At 37.7% G+C, this 21,710-nt stretch overlaps 1 protein-coding gene across 1 annotated transcript; it reads left to right on the forward strand.

Moving 5' to 3' along the window:
• Nucleotides 1-14,860: 14,860 nt before the first annotated feature.
• LOC120291833 (disease resistance-like protein DSC1) lies at nucleotides 14,861-15,701 on the forward strand. The gene is made up of 3 exons (XM_039309582.1): nucleotides 14,861-15,023; nucleotides 15,163-15,406; nucleotides 15,519-15,701. The coding sequence occupies exons 1-3, from the start codon at nucleotides 14,962-14,964 to the stop codon at nucleotides 15,699-15,701; spliced, it is 489 nt and encodes a 162-aa protein (XP_039165516.1). The 5' UTR covers nucleotides 14,861-14,961.
• The last annotated feature ends 6,009 nt before the right edge of the window (nucleotides 15,702-21,710 follow it).

Raw genomic sequence — 21,710 nt, forward strand, 5'->3', positions numbered from 1 at the left:
AGTCAATAGGCTGGGACCGAGCCACTCGTTGTTGCTACATCTATTGATATCCAACCTGGATTGGTGGTTAGGGATCAGACTTTAGTATTTGAGTCAAGATTCAAGGCAGAAATGGAAATCGGTCGTGGAAAAGACCGTGTTGAGAGAAAGTATTCTATTCCACCCAATAGGAATGGTGGGATAGTCGATTAGCACCGAGACAAAAATGAAACATGTTATTCTCATGTGTGACGACGGAGATCGGCCTTATGTTCTTTCCAGGGACGAAATTGTTTTGAGTGTAGCTAGGGGTTACCTAGCCGAAATGGTCCTAGAAGGCCGATGGGATAGGTTAGAAAGAGTGCGCCATAAAACGCACCGGGGAGTTTTTGGAATAGCCTTCGATACCAAAAAGAGTACATGTTGTCACTTGACAGGAGATAGAAGACTCACCAGATGGGTGCCAAAAGTATGGAAGGAAGTGTAGATAAATCCAGTGTCTGGGTATTGCTAGAATGTGCTGTGATTGTGACCAGCATGGCCATCAAGTGAGGGACTATCAATGAGAATTCAAACGAGCACAAATGCTGCTACCGTAGTTAGGACGCCACTAGGATGGTGAAAGGGACAGGAATGGAACTGACCCTCGCACCACCGAGGAAGAATGTTCTAGAGGAGATTTTATCAGAGTAATGCAGCAGAGCTTTGGACTAAGTTTGTAGAACTTCGGTTGTTGAAATAAAGTGAAAGAAAAGGGAATCACTAGCTATAGTTGTGTTTGACTAGTTGCCGATGTGTAACTTTGATGCCACATGAATAGAGTGGGCTCATGGAGCATCTTATGGTAATGAATTATGGTCATGGAGTAATCTAGCTTAGTCCATTAGTATGTGAAAGTGTCAAGTTTATTAGAAATCGAAAAGAATCTTCGATTTCATTAATCTCGTTGGTTGAAGGCAACCTGTTTTTGTTAGACGAGAGGTTGCCAAGGGTACTGGCAGTTGTCATAGATAAGATAGATTGAAGAATTGAAGATTGGGATATCTCAAAGAGTCTAAGAATTCCTAGAGGTATTTCCATGGGAATTGTCGACTTCACGTTAGAGAAAAAGATAGAATTTGCGATCGAGCTAGCACTAGGATAGAGCCACTCTCGAAGGCTTCTTACTAGTTGTTGTTGTGCGAGTGATAGAACCGAAGGTGCAAGGTGAGGATTATTAAATAAGGAATTCATGCATATCGGTGCATTAATTTAGGGAAACATTAGCTTTTTTTGTGAGAAAAAGAAAGATGGTTCGTTGCAAGTATGTATCGACTATCCTCGACTCAATCAAGTGCGATCAAGGACAAGTGGTCATTGCCAAAGATTGATGGATCGTGTGACTAGTTACAAGGAGTGTCGATGTTTTCAAAAGATCGACTTGAGGATAGGTTATCATCGGCTGAGAATCAGGGAAAAGGTTATACCAAAAGACAACGTTTCGTACTTTGATATTGCCTTTGCGAGAGTATTGTAATGCCATTAGGTTTGGCGAACGTTCCAAACTTTTGTCATGGATTTGACAAACTGAATGTTTAAGGAATAGCTTGATCAATTGTGTGAAGAAAGATTCTAGATCTTCATTTACCATTAAAGTCTCAAGTATTTATTCTCTCATAAGGAGTTGAATATTAGACAGTGTTGTGAGTTAGAATTTTGGAAGAACTGTGATTGTGATGTCCTGTATCACCTTGGAAAGACAAATTAAGTCAGCAGTGCATTGAGTCGGAAGTCTTCATTGCACATATGGTGATCAAGGAGTGGAATTTACTCAAGAGAGCTCGAGATTTAGTTTTCAGGCTTGGTAGGCCACCTTTCGAATCTGACCACCCGAAGTGAATCGAAGGCCCAGCTTTTAGGGGATCAAGACATTTCAGTTGACGGACCTAGATGTTCAGAAAATCTTGCGAGAGAATACCGATAAGGGAAATGTTGACTTTTAGATTTCGGAAGATGGAATGCTGAAGTATCGTGGGTGATGATAGGTATCGAGATAGTACGGAACTTGAGGAGGAGACCTTGTTAGGAATTCATTGTAGTAGTTATAGTATTCGACCAAACAAAGTACAGTAGGTCGAATCGGCGCGCTCGATTAGTAGACCAATATAAAGATAGATATCACTAGACAAAGGTTGCAAGTGTCGATGTGCTAGTAAGTAAAAGTTCAGTAATGTGCCGGAAGGAACTTTACAATCGGCCAAGAGTCTTGAGTAGGATTTGGAAGAATATCACGATGGAATGTTGTGTAAGGCTTACCAAGGAGTCGAAAGAGTACCGATTCCATTTGAGGTCATGTGGTTGATAGGCCGACAAAGTCGGCTCACTTTACCATGGTACGAAAAGATCTCATTCGAGTAGGCATACCGAAGTGTATGTGTGTTAGATTTCTTCTGCATGGAGTGCCATTGACGAATTTTTTATCAGATCTAGATTCGAGGATTCCCAATTTCAAGAGTAATAGTCGATAGTTTCTTTTGAAGTAGGACAGAGTAGAGTCTACAAAACTTCCGCTTGTTGAGATGAGGTCGAGAAAGAAAGATCACGGAGCTAGAGTCGGCCAACAGTCAATGATTGTAGTTGCTGTGATTAGAAATAGATTAAAGACTGCCTCAAAGCCACCGGAAATGTTGTATCGTTGAGCTTTGAAGGCCCCTTAGAGTTCTAAATTGGTGATTACATCTTTTGAAGGTTTCTAATGAGGGATACCTTCTTTGAAGCAATAAGGGATACCTTGCGCTTCAGCAATAAGGAAAACCGAAACCGAGGTACGAAGTGAAAGTGCTAGTACGAGTACCTAGAGAGGGGTGAATAGGTGCGAAAATAAATTTTGCAAAATATAATGTAAAACTTTACTTTTAACCTCGAGTCTGTTGACAATAGACTCGTAGATGAAACCAGAGTCTAACAATTAAATAGAGTTACGAACAAAATAAAAATAGTTTAGGGAAGAGAATAAGAACACAAGGTTTATAGTGGTTCGGCTTAATCAAAGCCTATGTCCACTCTCCCGCACTGACAGCCCACCGGCTAGATTTCACTAAAAATCAAAAGAGTCGTTATAGTGTCATGTCCTTGATTCCATAGTGTAGAGACTCTGCTACACTTCCACAAGGCCTCACAAATATCTAATCTCTCTTTTGAGTACAAATTTACGCTTAACAATTGAATCAGCAAAGAACAAGGAGCTTCAGACTTTGGAATTTATCTATCACACACACACTCGAATAACTAGAGCTTCTTCCTTATATACTCCTCCATGCCTTCATATCCATTGGCACCTTCCAAAAGAGTTCTTCCAATTCACCCATTGACAGAATCAATTAGGGAGATCTCGAGTTACTTAAGGAATGTGATGATAGTCCACCAATCCTGCTCGCCCATACAATTAGGATTTAGGTTTCCATAAGTAGAACATTCCAAGTATACTTCGCCAATCAACGGATCCAAATTACTCATATTGATTTCAAAACGAATAATAAATCTTGAGATGCTATCTCCAGCTGTGAGAACTTCTTTAGTTGCTCAAATCAAATCCTTAAAGAAATACTTGAATCTGATAAGTCTTCTTCATCAGTCTAGAAATCACAATGAGGGCAGACTTTAAATCTTGAGTTTGACGGTCTTCGATTTTGACGAAAGAGTCCGCAAGTCTTTAGACTAGACTCGATGAAAATGTTTTGTCGGCTTCAAAGCAAATAAGGAAGTTTTCTCCAACACGTAGGTCCCTTTGAGATTTTGAAAAGAATCAAGATTCTAACGTATTGTCTTGCGTTGCCGCCGAGGTAGGCGTAAGTGCATGACGTCTTTAACGTGTTGAGGTTGAGGACGTACGAGCCTGACCCGACCCACATGCTAAATCTTGAAGAATTAAACATGGACGACAGAGTGTCGTACGTGGAAAGCCCGATTCAGTTTGTGGTTCAAAACAGATTATGTGTACTAAGATGGTCCCTTTGATCAAAGTGGTCCGACAACACCACGAGGCGAAGAAGCAAACCGGGAAAGTGAGACTTGACGAGACGACGATACCCCCACCTTTTTGTTTAAGGATTGGTAAAGGTTTAAATTTCGAGGACGAAATTTTTATAAAGGAAGAGTTGTGACATCCTAGATTTTCGACTCTGCTTTCAATTCAATAAATCGGGTATTTCATCGACACGCCTATTGTGCTTTTCTCAAAGCTGATCACTCATGAGATACCTAGACTATTTAGGAAAGCCATTAAGAATTTTAAGGCAAATAGACTTGAGAATTCGACTAGGAATCGGTTGTTCAATCGTGCTCATCTGTCAAGATCATTACGGCACATATATAAATCGATTAGAGATTAGAGGTAGGTTGGTTCGAATGAGATGAGGGGTTAAATGTGGGTGATCCCACTAAATTGCAAAATTCTCATCGACCGACACTAATTTGATTTATTGTTTTGGTACCTTGTGTCCGTATTTGAAATTTCGAGGTTTTCACGACAACCGAGAGTTGCCAATGTGTCGAGTAGGTTCATTGTGCTCGAAGAAAATTGACCGCGGGTCATTTGCACTAAAAAGTTCTGAAAGCTACCCTAGTTTAGATCATGCTTAAAAATGCATCGGAGTGAAATTAACTGCGAATTTGAATCCGATTTTAGAAATTGAAAGTTCTGTCATATCATGATAAATTCTAGGGAACGTCGACTTAGTCTCGAAGATTTTTCTACAACCCGAGACTTTGGGAAAAAGTCGTCCTATGGCCGTTTTTATTTAGAAAATGCCGAGGATAATTTTTTATTGCGGAAGCAAGTGGGATCAATTGGTGAGGAAAAATTATCGATTTAATCGTTAAGGTTCTAATTAAAATTATGAGGACCAAATTGGATTGAATTGAGAAGCAATTAATGCCCATTTGATGCCAAAACACATGAAATTCGTATGTCCCCCACCCTCACAACTTTTGGACCATTTCAAGCTTCTGGATAGAGGAGCATGGTGGCTGGACTGTGGCCAAGGAAGCCGACATGGCTGTAGTTGACTTAAGGGGACAATTTGGTGGAAAAACAAGCCAAGTGGCCCTCTCTTGTAACAACCTTCTTTTTTTCCGCAATCCACTTGCTTTCTCCATTGTGGAGGTGCTTAGAAGCTTGAGAAAACCAGAGAAGCAAGCCTCTTTGTTGTTCAACCAAGCCGCACACCCACCGGACTGTTTTCCTCCTTCTTCTTTTTTTCACTTTTGCCAGTTTCTGTTCCAACCAACCTTTCGCCAAAGATCCGAGTGAAAAGTCAACTTCCCGTGCGAATTTTCCCCGAGCCATTCACTGTTGTCCTCAACACATCCAAACCGTTCAAAGGAGCCTGACCTCGCATCGAACGAAGCCGCCGTCTGTCCGGTATGCTGGCAAGAAGGAACCGGTTGCCCGATCCATCGGTCCCTTGCCCGCCTGCATTGTTTCGCAATTTTCTTCATTTTTCTCCCTTTCCAACCCTTTTTTGGCCCGTTCTATCCACCTACAAGACCCTCTAGACCCCGGAGCCATCGGTGCGGACTACCCACTTGCCGAAGCTCCGATTAACCCATTTCTTCGCCGTTCAGCCTTGGTTCTCCTCTGTCCAGCAAGCTAAAGCGAAAGTCGAACCAGCTTTGTTTCCTTTTGTAGCTCAAAACAGAAGCTAAAATAGTGGGTTTTTCAGCAGCTTTGCGGCTTGTTTTGAGGTGGTTCCACGCCCTGAAAGTTAGGCCCGCTTTGGAGAGAATCGTCCTTTCGTGTCCCCATTCGATTTGCACCAACCGACTCACTGAACGAGTTTAACTTACTAATCATCACTTAGTAGGTTAATGATGCTTAGGGTTGATTAGTTTTAATTAAGTGTGATTAGATGGATAGATTAGATTAGATTATTTAATTTAATGATTTGCCGATGCACGTTAGGTGGTTAGATATTGCAATTAGTTAGTAAATAGACTCTAGTATTTATTTAACAAGTCTCGAAATTTTCCGAGTTCGTCTTGGCTTCCAATTAGCTATAACGGGGCTAAGTTGGATTTATTGCATTTATTTAATATTTTCCATATTTATTTATTAATTTATTAATTTATTTATTTTCGAAAATTGCCGGGATGGTCGGTGACCAAAAAATTATGCTTATTGTAGCTATGTGATCTGTTTATTTAATTGAGCCTTAAATTGTGCTGATTATGTATGAATTATGTTTTTGGAATTTATTCTTAAATTGATTTAATTTTAGTAATTGATTGGAAATTAACCGAGCGGTTTACAACACCAAAAATATTTTGGTGGACTATATGAAATGGTGGGAATTGTGAAAGTGAAATTATGATATTTTGGTTAAAGCCAACCGTGTACCCACACACGACTAATTTATCGGGTATTATAAAAAGTGAGAAAGAATGCTGTATTACGTCGGCTCAATGACTAAGTGTGTCATCTTGGAGAAAGACGCTATATTATGTCGGCTCGATAACTAAGTATGTCATCTCGGAGAAAATGTTATGAGTTGTTGGATCGTTGAGTTGGTACGTCATCTTCGAAGGCACATGGGCTCGGTGACTAGGTATATCATCTTGGAGAAGGCACGGGGCTCGGTGACTAGATATGTCATCTTAGAGAATGCACGTGGGCTCAGTGACCAAGTACGTCATCTTGGGGAATGCATGTGGGGCTCGGTGACCATGTACGTCATCTTCGAGAAGGCACATGGGCTCGGTGACTAGGGGTATATCATCTTGGAGAAGGCACGTGGGCTCGGTGACTAGATATATCACCTTGGAGAATGCACATGGGCTCGGTGACTAGATATATCATCTTGGAGAATGCATGGTATTGATTAAAATGACCGAGGAATGTTTGATTGACATGTAATCGACTCAGTCGATTGATCGTTAAGTTGAGTGAATGATCGATGTGTTGATGTAACTCGATGAGTTTATGAATTGTGCCAACTTGCAGGGAGGAGACTGAGGCCAAGGTAAGTCCTTTGACTTGTGATTGTGCTTAGGCAGCTCTTAAGGTGTATTGGCTTCCTAATCAAGTCTTAGGGGTTAGAACTCACTGAGATATTGTCTCACTGGTTATTGTATAACCATTTTCAGGTCTGTAGATGATGCTGGTAAAGGACCAGGAGCCCCGGAGTTCAAGAGGTGAAGCCTGAAGAATCGATGACCATGTCCGACTAGTCAGTCGTAGAACAACTCTCTTTTATAGGGAGCTGATTCATTTTGTAAACCTTTGTGTATAGACCTGTATTTTCACAAAAAAGGTATCTTGTGAAAAATTGGTCCTATTTTTTATCCCATTATTTTATTGTCTGCGGATTAATTATATGCTTCCGCATGCGTATTAAAATGAATAGGTTGGCGATGCGTCCCGGGATGTCGCAATTATATCAACCAGTAAGGGATGAGTGCGTGCCCGAGGATCGGGCGTGACATACTCCCAGGTTAGAGCCAATTAACTAACAATATTAGTATGTTAGGAAGTGTATAAGTAAGAGAGCACACTCATCAAACTTGTTATAAGTGGGCAAAAGTAGACAAAGTATCTAATACAAATACTAATAAGTAGCCTAGGATTTAAGATTTTTCGTTATTTATATTAAAATTTAAATATATATTATATATTATCGGTTCGGTCTGGGTGGGCGGTTCCACACTTGGAATCGGAAATTAGACTAGTACTCACCAGTTCCAATAAATTGGAACCAAGAACCGGACCAATTCCTTAGGAATGATCAATTCTTGGGCGGTTCGGTCTAGTCCTGGGTGATTCGGTCTGGTTTCGGGTGGTCCAGGCAATTTGGGCCGTACCTGGTTCCTTTGCACACTCCAAATTCACATTATATGCTCTGGGGAACTTATTAACAAGACCCTAATCATAATTGTCCATTTCGTATCATATGTTTTACAACTAAAACATTTTTTTATCTCAATTTGGAGATCTTTTAAATTGGAGGTAAAACTAGTCCTTTGCTAGAAAAAAAAAAAAGCATTTTTCTCGACACCAACATGGCTAAGAGAATTTCAAACAGTTCTCATACATTTAAAAAAAAATTCTTTTTTGTTTCTGTCGTGATCCATTTTTTCGGGGTTTGGACCACCTATGGTTTGGCTAATGGATTGTTAAGCCTAAACTTAACTCTGCTCTCCCAAGCCCATACCAAATCGCGACTTAGGTTTAAATTCTTAACATGCAAATGATTTTTTTAATGAGGAGTCGCCACTAATCTATTTTTGGTGGGTCGATTAGAAACCCAAGTAAAGTAACGGGAAATTTACTTTACTCCTACGAACCAGAGATTTATGAGTTCGGGGACTTGGTTACACTAGACTATCCTAGTGCCCTTTCGGTACCTTTTTATTTCATTTTTTAAAAATGTTTGGCAATTGAATTGATTTTAATCTAACTTCCTAACATGTGAGGTGATCATACGTGTGCGCATACCACTAATTTAACACTCAAGAAAGCAATTTAATATTGCAAAATATACCTAGAAAACGAAAGCATCTGCATTGTTAAATCAGAATTCACATCGAGCCATAGATATGATTTCTAATTAACACGCAATTTCAATTTTTGTTTTCACTTTATTTAATGAAAATAATGACTTATGCAATGCATGTTAATAATCTAATATGACATGGCAAGTATGACATAAACTATATGACATGAAGAAATGCAATAATTAAATGCAATCTAAATGACCTAATTCTAATGACATGTAATGCGATGCAATGACATACAAAATTATTTAAACTAAGATGACATGCCGCATATAATTTAGCACGCGAGTTATATGTCATGCGACATTTATTAAATGATTTAGTCTAATGACGAGGAAGTTCTAATAAAAACTAGATGATGTGCATTTGATATTTCTATTTAAAAATGCGAAAATAATCTAGCTAGATTAAAATTCAATCTAATTTAAACTAAGGATTAAATCACATTAAATCCTAATTTAAACTAAGATATTATCTTAATCTAACATGTAATTGATCTAATATGCAATGACGTGCAGAGCAAGCCCAAATTCTACATGACATATGCATGATATTTTTTTGTGTTTTTATATTAATTTCAAAATTAAAATTTCACATGCAATTCAAATAATGATAAAACTAACAACCTAAATGAATGCACTTTTTTTTTTTTTTTTCAAACTAAAATGCCTATCCTAGCTATGCAAGATAACAAGAAATATTCTAAAACAAACTGAATCTTAATTCAAATATTTTTTTAAGATTTTTTTTAGTGATTCTCTAAAACAAGCCATTATCAACTAAACAGTAAATCTAAACAATCAAGATATGTAATCAAATAAAGGATTGAGATAATCGAAAAAATAACCTGTGAGAGTCAAATTAACGATTATCCTAACCCTAATTATCACAACAAAAGATCAAAATAATTAAAAATCTGATCCGAGTTCTTACGGATCAAATTAATAGTTATATTGATTCAACAATTAAAGTAGTGTCAACAAACTCCAAGAATTAAAATAATTAAAAAATGACCCGACATCTTACAAGTCAAATTAATAATTATAATAATTATTGTGGAAGACCTTGCGGATAATGCCTACAAGACTCATAAAGTGAACATTGTGATCCAATTAAATATCTAAACTACATAATATAAACAAAATAAAGTAAATATAAAAAGAAAATGAAACTACCTAATTTCTTTTTCCTTTCTTTTATTTTTTTTTCTTGCTTTCTTCACCCACGGCTTGCTCGTGCGGCTGATCTTCGGGTAGCGGGTTCGGGTCGCCGGCGTTCGGGGTTCCGGTGAGGTGAGTCACCGGTGCGTCTGGATGTCGGGGGAAGCTCGGAGCAGCACAGCAGCAGCTTCGTCGGATGGAACAAGGGCGTCACGGGTGGAAGCGCTGCAGAGGCATCGGACGGACGGGCTGGAGCGGATCACCGGTGAAGGCGGGGCAGCGTTGCTGCGCCTGGGCGGAAGGTTCGGGTGATCAGAGGTGGAACTAGGTAGGCTTGAGTCCTGTTCTGGCGATTTGCGTGCGGAGCAGCGAGCTCGTGGTGTTTTCTCGGCGTCGGAACAGACGCGTCGCGATGGAGGCGCTGCAGGGGAGACGGCAGAGGCGAACGGCGGGGGTCGTCGGGGCTCGTGCGGAGGAAGATCCAGGCGTCGGACGGGACTGGCTTCAAGCTCCAGGCGGCGTCGGCGTGAGCGGTGAGGTGGTTCGTCAGGGAGCGGAGCAAGGGCAAGGCTCGGCGCGGCACGGTGGGCTTGGGTAGAGGAGGACTCTCAGCGTCGAGGCGAGCTTCGTGGGGAGACCGACGAAGCGGCTGTGGCGGACGCACGGCTGTGGAAGCGAAGCCCTGCGGATGGAAGTTGCAGAGGAGGGGCAGCGGACTTGAGGAAGATGATGAATAGTAGGAGTCAAATCACCTTTTGCCTTTTTACCTTTCTCCTCTCTCTTTCTCTCTCTCACGTTCTGACTTTTCCTTTTTTTATTCTTTTTCTCGCAGAAGCCAAAACCTCTTTGACCTTTCTCTTCACTTATTTCTGAATTTTTCAAAAAAAAGCTTTCCCTCGGACGAAGAGAATGCCACCCCATTTATAGAGTGAAAACTTAGTCTGCTCAACCTACGAAGATTTGCATAACAACTCAATCGCTGAAGATCATCTTTCGAGATTATCGTGTATGCCGACTCACTCGGCCATTGAAATCATCTATTAAAATCTTCCAAGTCGACTCATTTCGACCATTAAAGATTTTATATGCCGACTCAACGATTGAAGATAAACTGAATTTTTGTGAAGATTTTCCAAATAATTCACTTTAGATAAAACTCCATTATCCAATTCTAAAATCTTTCGAGATATCCATCCGCAACAAAATATTTTAGAATATTTCTTATCCTCCTTAATATTCTCAACTTTAAGATTACAAAGTGCGATTTTTTTAATTTCCAAAAATCATCATAATATCGCATCAAATCTTAAATTTTCACAAGATAATTAATTAAACATAACGACGGGTTTGGGTTAATTTTCTTCATGGGCTTAGTCCAAACCTATTAATTTAAAACCCAAAATCACTAATTCAACCCATCCACCACCGGTCCAATAAATGCAAATAAAAAATAAATGCACCTACAACTAAATGCTATGCAATTAATTAATTATTGATTAAACCCTAATTTTAATGCGATAAATGACTAAACGGACCGTCAAAATCTAGGTATCAACAGTTTCCTATTTAATTTTTAAATTTTGGGGAAAGGCATGATCGATGAGGTAATAAAAAAAAATACCTACAATTCACTCTAGACATTGCTTAGAAAGAGGAGGGCCACTCGTAAATAGCACTTTCAATTTTGGGCGAAATGTGACCGGAGATAGAAAATCTTTAGAAGGTGCTAAAACATGGAACTTCTAATTCAAATAGGTTAGATTGGAACGTCGATACAAATTAATGGCCCACAAATTCAATTTGAGAGGCCCAAAGTTTAGGCTGCTTAAGTATGGAATGGACTAAACTCCAACATAGTAATAATTGATTTGAGAGGCTTCTCTAAACTTTAAAACTTTTTCATATTGTAGGTGTCAAGACATCGCGTGTTAAATTTGATAGTGTGAGAAATCTAACTTAATCCATCCATTAATTCCCTCACACATGTATGTCAGGGACTCAAAACAGAATTTTGTTTTTTCCTCTCTAGATCTTGTGTTAATAGCTCATTACATCACTAATGACTTGATTGGTTGCACGATTGGTGATTTATTAAGGCCTGCTTAGCTAGGGAGAATTTCAGTTAAACATTAAAATGGTTTAATTTAATTGATCAAAACCTTTGCTTTCCCGAAAAATGAAACTCATTTGCAATAAAAGAAAAAGGAAAAGAAAAAAATTAGTGGAGCCCAATTAGCATTTAGCATATCCCAAGGAGGAGAAAAATGAGGAACTTGCTTTGTGAGTTTGACCTTGACTCCATAAAGTTAGCTGATAATAGTGCGTTAGTACGTAGATGCAACCGACAAGGAAGGACCATCAAAAGCCAAGTCAAGTCGAGTCAACTTTTGATTAAGACAAGCCGAGGAAGGAAACTCATGCGTTCATATGGCTTCTCGATAGGGTGGTTGACGGAGCTTTTGACTCTAGGGGTTTGCATAATTTAAGTTGCGGATCCTCTCCTTCTTGGAAATTCACCTTCGTCCTGCCCCGTGTTTTTTGATGTTTTCTTTGCATCGAGGGCAATCACATAGCCAAAATTCACCTCTCCTTGAGAAGTACTTCTTTCGCTAAATCTTGTCACAATTAAGGCCTGTTTAGTAATCATTCTATTATTGAGAATAATTTGTGCTCATAAATGATTTTTTATTTTGTTTGCAGGAACAATTTTTGACCATTTGAAAACGCTTGGTAAACTATCCAACATTTTTGTTTTTGAAGTAAAACAGAAATTTGTTTTTTCCTCTCTCTAGATCTTGTGTTAATAGCTCATTATATCACTAATGACTTGATTGGTTGCACGATTGGTGATTTATTAAGGCCTGCTTAGCTAGGGAGAATTTCAGTTAAACATTAAAATGGCTTAATTTAATTGATCAAAACCTTTGCTTTCCCAAAAAATAAAACTCATTTGCAATAAAAGAAAAAGGAAAAGAAAAAAAATTAGTGGAGCCCAATTAGCATTTAGCAGATCCCAAGGAGGAGAAAAATGAGGAACTTGCTTTGTGAGTTTGACCTTGACTCCGTAAAGTTCGCCGATAATAGCGCGTTAGTACGTAGACGCAACCGACGACAAAGGACCGTGAAAAGCCAAGTCAAGTGGAGTCAACTTTTGATTAAGACAAGCCAAGGAAGGAAATTCATGCGTTCATATGGCTTATTGATAGGGGTGGTTCACGGAGCTTTTTGACTTTAGGGGTTTGCATAATTTAAGCTGCGGGTCCTCTCCTTTCGGAAATTCACCTTCGTTCTGCCCCACATTTCTTGATGTTGTCTTCACATCGAGGGCAATCACATAGTCAAAATTCACCTCTCCTTGAGAAGCACTTCTTTCGCTAAATCTTGTCACAATTAAGGCTTATTTAGTAATCATTCTATTATTGAGAATAATTTTTATAATTTTTGCTCATAAATGATTTTTTTATTCTGTTCGTAGGAACAATTTTTGACCATTTGAAGACGCTTGGTAAATTGTCCAACATTTTTATTTCTGAAGTAAAATACGTTTGGTTAAACCCTTAAAATTTCTAATTCAAACCATTTTCTTTTAATCTTTTAATAATTTTATTAATTTTTTTTTTTTTATCTTTTTTCCTTTTTCCTTTCCTTTTCCCTTTTCATCTCCTCCTTCCTCTAATTGCTAGCCAGGGCCAATGACCGGTCAGATGAGAGCTAGCGGCCTCGCTGAAGCGTCACTAGCCCCCGGTGACTTGAGCCACGACGAGTCTTGTTAGCCTGAGCCATGGCAAGGCTCGACCTCATCGTGGCTCAATGTTGCTAGGGCTGGCGACGCTCTAGCAAGGTCACCGACCATGGCTGAGGCCAACGACCGGCCAAAAGAAAGAAGAAAAAGAAAGAAAAAATGAGGAAAGAGATGAAAAGAGAAGAGAAAAGAGGAAAAATTAGTTTTGATTCTATGAATTGTTCTTGAGAATAAGAAGCAACTAGAATAAGAAGCAACTCTTTTTACTCATTGATTCTATTCCAAATCTATTTTGAGGAACAAAAAAATGGATTTTTTTTCCGAGGAATAAAAACAATAGATTTTTTGTACCCAAGAACAAAAATTTAATAAATAGATTTCTATTCTTTTTTATTTTATTTCGGGGAACAAAATAATAGAATTAGGCACTATTTGGAGTGCTATCAAACGGGCCTTTAGATATATATATATATATATATATATTTTTTTTTTGCGCTGTGGTTAAATTGTTGGTGAATGCATGGTAGATGATCGGCCATAAATTGGACTCCATCAAGAGGTCCTTTGAGTCCATCACATGTAGAAAAATGAAGATGTTAAAGAGCTAAGCCTGATGTTCGACGGCCATAGTGTCACACGAGAAGAATTAGCTTGTCTACCAAAACTAAGGTTACTTTGAGTGAAAGAGTTTGATTTTTCTGGCAACTTAGAAAATCTTTATTCGGAGCTAAGATGGCTTTCTTGGCAAACATGTCAAATGACTTTCCAAGTGGAAAAATTTCACTTCAGAAAATTGGTGGTGCTTGACCTTTCCAAAAGCAATATTAAAAATGACTGAGTTGGGTGGACCCAAATGAAGGTGTGATGCCCTTACTCTATACACATCTCTCTGTCATTACCTCATTCCCAATGATAGAAGCAAGATATATATCACCAATCCCTACTTCATTATTAGCTTGAGACTTTTCAGGGTATTAACCCAAAAGGAAAAGCCTGCGGGAACTCTTTTAAACTCTCTGTGGCTGAAAAGTCAAAAAACTCACCTCAGCCTGTTTATTTTGGCTTAAAACAAGCAAAAATCAACCTTCTTCACGTTCTTGCCAAAGCTGAAATATTTCTTCAAATATTAAAAAATGGCGAGAAGTTACATTTAAGAAAAACGTGTCAATGAGATTTTTTTTTTTTTTTTTTTTTGGTTGTTCGTCAGATTTCTTCTTTCTTAATTTTCAATTACCTGCTCTTTAATTACGCTAGTGGTGGACCACGTGCACCGCACATGATCTTGACATATTGAGATTTAAATTTTCCACCAGGACATACAAGTTGACCCCGCCCTCCTTTTTTAACCCCTCTCTGTCTCCGCGCGCCCCCGTGTTCTCAGTTTTGGCGACTTCCTTATATTTCCCAAAAAGTCGCCTACAACCTCCCTGCGTTGTCTGCCCTCCTTCTCTTCCCGCGCCGATCTTCCGTCGCTGAACCGTCCCCAATTAGCCATCTTTACAGAACGGAGAACCGCTCTTGGTGAATAGAGCTGAGAGGATCGGCCCACAGATGGGATCCAATGGAGGTCAGGCTCTAATAATCACCATCGTCGCTTTGGCTGTAGCGAAAGTGTAAGTAATTTAATTCCACTTCTTTTCGATCTCTTGTTCACAGATAATGCACAATATAATAATACTTTGCTCCTGTACATGTTTAATACAATTCAGCCTGCTTGTGCAATTCACATTCCTTATTTTACGTCTGGATCAGGTTACAAGTCCGTAATTTTGGTATCACGAACTCGAGGAGGAGTAGGGGCTCGGAGTCAACCTCGAGACCGGACGATGGGTCTGGAGAAGAGGAGGAGGCATTAAGGAGGGACTCAGAGTCAAACTTGAGAACCGACAATGCATCTAATGAAGAGTACGATGTGTTCCTGAGCTTCCGGGGACCGGATACTCGCAATGGATTCACCAGTTGCCTCTACAATGGCTTGAGAAATGCGGGAATTCGCGTTTTCTTGGATGATGAAGAACTCAAATTCGGAAAAAAAAAAAAAAAAAATTGGTGGAGAGCTTTTCAAAGCACTTGACAAGTCTCAAATTTACATACCTATCTTCTCTAAGAGTTACGCTAATAGTTCATGGTGTCTGCGGGAGATTGCGCGCATGGTAAAATGCACGTCAACATCTAATGGGAAGAAAGAAATGCTTCCCATCTTCTATGACGTGAATACTGATGATGTTAAGCTCAAAACCAAGTTGTATAAAAGCCATGGCCGAGCACCAGAAGAAGTTTGGCTCCAATGAATTGAAGCAGTGGGAAGATGCCCTTCTTGAGGTTGCACGTATAAAGGGATGGGATCTTAGAGGCAAAGGGTAAATTTCCTCTACTTTTTATGGTTAATATGCACAGTATTTACATTTCATTGTATGAAAGTTCGTCCCTCGAGATTTCCAAACATAAAGCATTTTGACATTTTTATTTAAGATTTGCATTAGAAGTTAATGAAAGCTAGAACAAAACAGCCGAGAACCCATAATAGAAAATAGAAAATGGCTATTTTTTTTCAAGCTCAACAAATCGAGTAAAACCCAACCCAAACAAGGCTTTTTTTTTTTTTTCTTTTTTTCAATTTATGTTGAGTCAAGTCAATATGACCAGATAGGTAAGACCAACTTTTTACTTAATCGTATTTTTCACTAAATCAATTATTTTACTTAACCGTATTACCACAATAAGTATAGTACAAATCATGCGATTTTCTGTATTTTTCATCTCTGGTGGTAATCATCAATTTTGTACAATAGAAAAACTCATGTAAAATTGTTCGATTAATAGGAGTAATGCAATTTTAAAATTATACCAAGACATGATTATTTTTTTTTTATTTATAAAAAGTGCATAATTAACATTATAAAAGTGCACATACGATGCATCCATGCAAAAAGGGACAGTTAAAAGATTTTACAAAATTTCCTTATTATGAAATATTATAATTATTATTTAATGAAAAGAAAATATTGACGTAGTATGAAGAAATTGAACACACACACACACACACACACATCTTTTAAAGGGCTAATTCCAAAAAAAAAAAAAAAAAAAATCCAAACTTTAGGTTCAATCTCAAATTTGTCCCGAACTTTTTTTTGTCTCATAAAAAAACCCGAACTTTAGGTCCAATCCTAAATCAGCCCCAAACTTTTTTTTTGTCTCAAAAAAAATTCCAAACTTTAGGTTTAGTCCCAAATCTACCCTAAACCTTTCTTTTATCTAAAAAAATTCAAAACTTTAGGTTTAGTTCCAAATCTACCCCAATGTTTTTGTCAAAAAGAAAATCATCAATTTTTACTATATTCCTAAATTTGCCACTATCAGGCCCCTGTCCAAAAGTCGCAGTTAGTAGTTCTTAATTTTTTATATCCTAGAATGGTTTCATTTTGGAAATAATTTTCCGCGTGACCTTACCGATGTGTATTTATTATCAATGTGGAAATGCCACTTTAAGTTGAGACTGGACTACGGGATAATTTTGAGAATATACTAAGAGTTGTTTTTTTTTTTTTTTTTTGTACAAATGGAGGGTAGAACACCAAATTGGTACACTTATTAGTTGACACATGTCATCTAACTTAGTAATTTGATAGTAAAATTTAACAGAAACTAACAGAAGGTGGTAAAAAATTAATTTAAGGTAAATTTATTACATGTCTACTAATACAAGATTTTTGTGATATTAACTCTTCCTTTTATTTTTAGACAAAACAGAATTCTGGACAAATTTGGGACTTGAATTAAAGTTTAGGGTTTTTCTTGAAAAAAAGGAAAAGTTTGGGGCAGATTTGAATTTTGACATAAACTTTGAAGTTTTTTATGAGACAAAAAGATTTTGGACATATTCGAAACTAGATCTAAAATTTGGAGTTTTTTTTGTTTTTTGTTTTTGGGGAATTGGCCCTATATAGGAGGAGGAAAGACGTGTTGCCGAAAAAAAAAAAAAAGAACAGTGATGGTTAATATTAACTTTGATTGACTTAAGTTGCTTTATGACCACGTCGGTCATGGGGTAATTATCATCCTGCTTCTTCCATCAACCTTACGACGACAGTACACCTTCGCAAATGTGAACCTGAGTAGCTAGGCCTTTGTGAATACTCGCGGGACCCGGCTCCACCCTAATCGTCCTATCTCTTTTATTGCACGTTGTGATTGTGACGTACCAATGAAATCACCGACAACTAATCTTACCTTTTTATGATTCCCTTTGGAAAAAGAGAAAGAAAGGAAAAAAACAAAAGGACAAGGGAAAAAGTGGACACGTCAGATCAGAGGACAATGATACCGTGAATTTGGAGTTTTGCGCTCTCATGAACCTCAGCATATACATAGTCTTGTCTTGAACAAGTTTTTACACTTTTTTGGCTTGAAACCGTTAAATCTTGATATGTAATTTGAGCCAATTCCAAAATAAATCCCAAAATTTAGGTTGGGTTTCAAATCAACCCCAAACCTTTTTCGTCTCATAAAAATCCCAATGTTTAGATCCAGTCTCAAAGTTGCTCCAAACTTTTCTTTTTCTCAGAAAAAACCCTAGACTTGAAGTCCAATTTCAAATTTGCCCCAAATTTTCTTTTGTATAAAAAAAGAGTTAATATCACAAAAAATCTTGAATTGGTAGACATGTAACAAATTTATCCTAAATTAATTTTTTGACCACCCTCCATTAGTTTTTGTTAAATTTTATTATCAAATTGTTGAATTAAATAACACATGGCAATTGATGGATGTATCAATTTAGGATTTTACCTTCTGTTTGTATAAAAATAATCAACTTTTAGTATATTCTTAAATCTATCAAGTGGTCCAATCCCAATATAAAGGGTATTTTCACATCGATGATAAATACACATCAACAAAGCGACATGGAAAATTATTTCCAAAATAAAATTGTTCTACGATATAAAAAATTAAGAACTACTAACCACGACATTTGGACAGAGGGCTAACGAGGACAAATTTAGGAATGTAGTAAAAATTGATGATTTTCTTTATGACAAAAAAAAAAATTAGGGTGGATTTGGGATTGGATCTAAAGTTTCGAGTTTTTCTAAGACAAAAGAAAAGTTTGGGGCAAATTTAGGATTAGACCTAAAGTTTGAGGTTTTTCTGAGATAAAAAAAAATTAGGGTAGATTTAGGACTGACTTAAAGTTTGGGGTTTTATATAAGACAAAAAAGTTCAGGACAAATTTGAAATTTGACATAAAGTTTGGGATTTTTTTTTTTTTTTTTTTTTTGGAATTGGCCCTCTTTTAAATGTTGTGTGTGTGTGGAAAGTATCTCCATGCACAAAAAGAAGTTTGGTCCTAATGGACTGAAAGAAGGCTCTTACAGAGGGGAATTTTCCTGCACTTTTTCTTTGGAAGAAACTTTGTGTGTCCAAAATTTCAAACCATATCGGTGTGGCATTAGATTTAGAAGTTAATGGAATCCTGACTAAGATTGTGCTCGAGAACCTACAAAAGGTAATGAGGTGTGGATGAAAAATGTTTTCTTAAACCCGCAGAAAATTGTGTCAGACCCAACCTGCACCCGAAAATTTCTATTTATAATGCATCATTTCCATGCGTAGAGTTATGTATCTACATGTTCCCTAGAGTCCTGTAGTCTATCATGTCTTTGACTGAAACGAAATTTTCATGCTTTGCTGCAGCCAAGGAGAGCAAATTGAATTGATTGTAGAAGAGGTTTCCCGTAAGCTTAATTCAAGACACAAGAATGTGACTGAATATTGGGTTGAAGATAGCGCTCAGGTCGAAGACATAATGAAATTGTTGGATGTTGGGTCTAATGGTGTACGTTTCATTGGTATCCATGGTATGGGTGGTGTTGGAAAAACAACTCTTGCCAAAGTCATGTTCAACAAATTATTATCCCACTTTGAACGCTATAGTTTCCTTGATGATGTTCGAGCATCATCACAATCTCATGGTGGTCTTTTAGAATTGCAAAAAAAGCTCTTATCAGATTTGGCCGGTCATGGGATTGCTAACCAAATTAAAGATGTTGATCATGGAATCACAATGATAAAAAGAACATTGAGTAATAAAGAAGTACTTATTGTACTTGATGATCTAGACAAGAAAGAGCAGCTCGAAAATTTAGCCGGAAAATCTGATTGGTTTTGTTGGTAGCAGAATCATTATCACAACTAGAGACGAAAGTGTCCTAATGGCTCAAGTGGGTGTATTTGGTAAAGAGGTCCTTAACCAACCCAAAGAAATTTTCCGTTATGAAGTTTTTGGAATGAGATTTGATTTAGCACTTCATTTGTTTTATAAGCATGCATTTGAAGTGACTTCGCTATAGAAGGATATGATGCTCTTTCAACAAAAAAATGTTCATATAGTGGGCATGCTTCGTTTGGCCATCGTGGTGATAGGGTCTAATCTTTTTTACTGGGGCAAATATTTGGAGCATTCGGATAAAAGAGAAGTATGGGATGAGACACTAAAGAAGTTAAAGGAAGGTCCTTTTCAGGATGTCCAAGATACATTAATGATAAGTTATAAAAGATTAGAGGATAAGCACGAGAAATATTTTTGGGTATTGCCTGCTTTTTCGTCAATACCGACAAAACATATCCGATTATCATGTGGAAGGATTGTGGATACTTTCCCAGCATTGCAATGAGGGTTCTCTCTCAAAGGTCCTTTATCAAAATTAAAGAGGATAATAGATTTTGGATGCATGATCAAGTTCGAGACTTTGGAAGGTACATTGTTCTTCAAATATATCCTTGCAAGTTTTGCAGGGTGTGGATTCGAGAGGAGGCCCTGAAACTACTGGGAGGAGAAAAGGTAAACGGGAACTGCGTATGTTTGAAAATATTTGGAGCAAGAAATTCTTTGAATTTTTCTTTCCCATTTAAAGCAGCAATTTGATTAAAATATGCATCCAAAAGATAGCTTTGTTTTCCGTCGCTTTTGTCTTGTCGGGGTCACATCTTCTGTCAAACCTTCGGTCAAGGGTCTCAAAGTTTGAAGGGGAGCCAAAAGAGATTGCCTGAAGGTTTGCTTTATTTTCTTAGTTCCAGTGAATTTTGAAAAAGCTAAGAACAGTTTACGTGTGATCCAGGTGAAATAAAAAAAACTTGCTTTATCAAGAAATTTTTAGATTATTTTCACTCCGATTTTTTTAGAATAAATGAAGAAGAATTTTAATTAATATGTTGAATTATATTTCCTGAAAAGTAGAAATCGAAAATTTGATTCCTTCATACGCGAAAATTAGTTGATGCAGAAGAGGAGGAAACAACCACTTGTTGAGAAAAAGATTTTGCCATAGTTCGAGAAAGCGCATGTGGCGAGTTCAACCATCACAGAAATTGTTTGATCATGCTTTTGAGCCCTCTCTGTTGTAGCTCTGTAAATCGTATGTTGCATGCTCAATATCGAGTTTGTCATGTGCAGAAAAATGAAGATGTGGTAGCACTAAGCCTGACTTCGGATGGCTGCAGCTGTAGCATTGAATCTAAAGAATTAGTTGCTCTACCAAATCTAAGGTTCTTTCGAATGCAAGGCATCGATATTTTGGGCAACTTCGAGAACCTTCTTTCGGAGCTAAGATGGTTTTCTCGGGAAATTACGCATAAGGAATTTTATGCGAAGAGTTTTCAATTTCCTAATTTGGTTGTGCTAGACCTTTCAAGGAGCAATGTCGAAGATGACTGGGGTGGATGGAGTCAAATGCAGGTACAATATATCTTGCTCTGTTCACCTTCTTTCCTTGTTTATAGATCATTCAAGCATGGTACACAGGTGGCGTTCTGCCTTGATCTAAAATTTTTGTGGTAGTCTAACTTCTAGAGTCGACTACTAACAACTAAACACATTTGAAAAGAAAATGAGAGGAAACTATAGAATCACATGGCATCAGCATATCGTCCCAGCAAATGATATTAGGAGCAGAACATCATTGTTTTACTATATTTCGTCCATTCATTACAGACTGCTTTAGTAATCGAGGCACAGAAAAATATGATAAGCGTAAAATCGGTGGCAAGAATCATTAGCTGTGCTCAACGGTCCATAGTATTATTCAAGCATCCGTTATCGCCTTGGTTCGAGGAATTCAAAGATTTACGTACTTTGGAGTTTGGAGTTTGAATGCTTTATGGCTTGTTGAAGTCTCTTTTCTAACGGGTCTTATATACTCTTATATTCATTCTGTCTCTTTCAATTTATCATCTTAAGTTTTTGGTTGAATTTTTGAATTTAATATCAAAGCCAGTGCTATCTCTTCTTTCGCATATAT

Source organism: Eucalyptus grandis, chromosome 3, assembly GCF_016545825.1.
Source record: "Eucalyptus grandis isolate ANBG69807.140 chromosome 3, ASM1654582v1, whole genome shotgun sequence".
Taxonomy (NCBI): domain Eukaryota; kingdom Viridiplantae; phylum Streptophyta; class Magnoliopsida; order Myrtales; family Myrtaceae; genus Eucalyptus; species Eucalyptus grandis.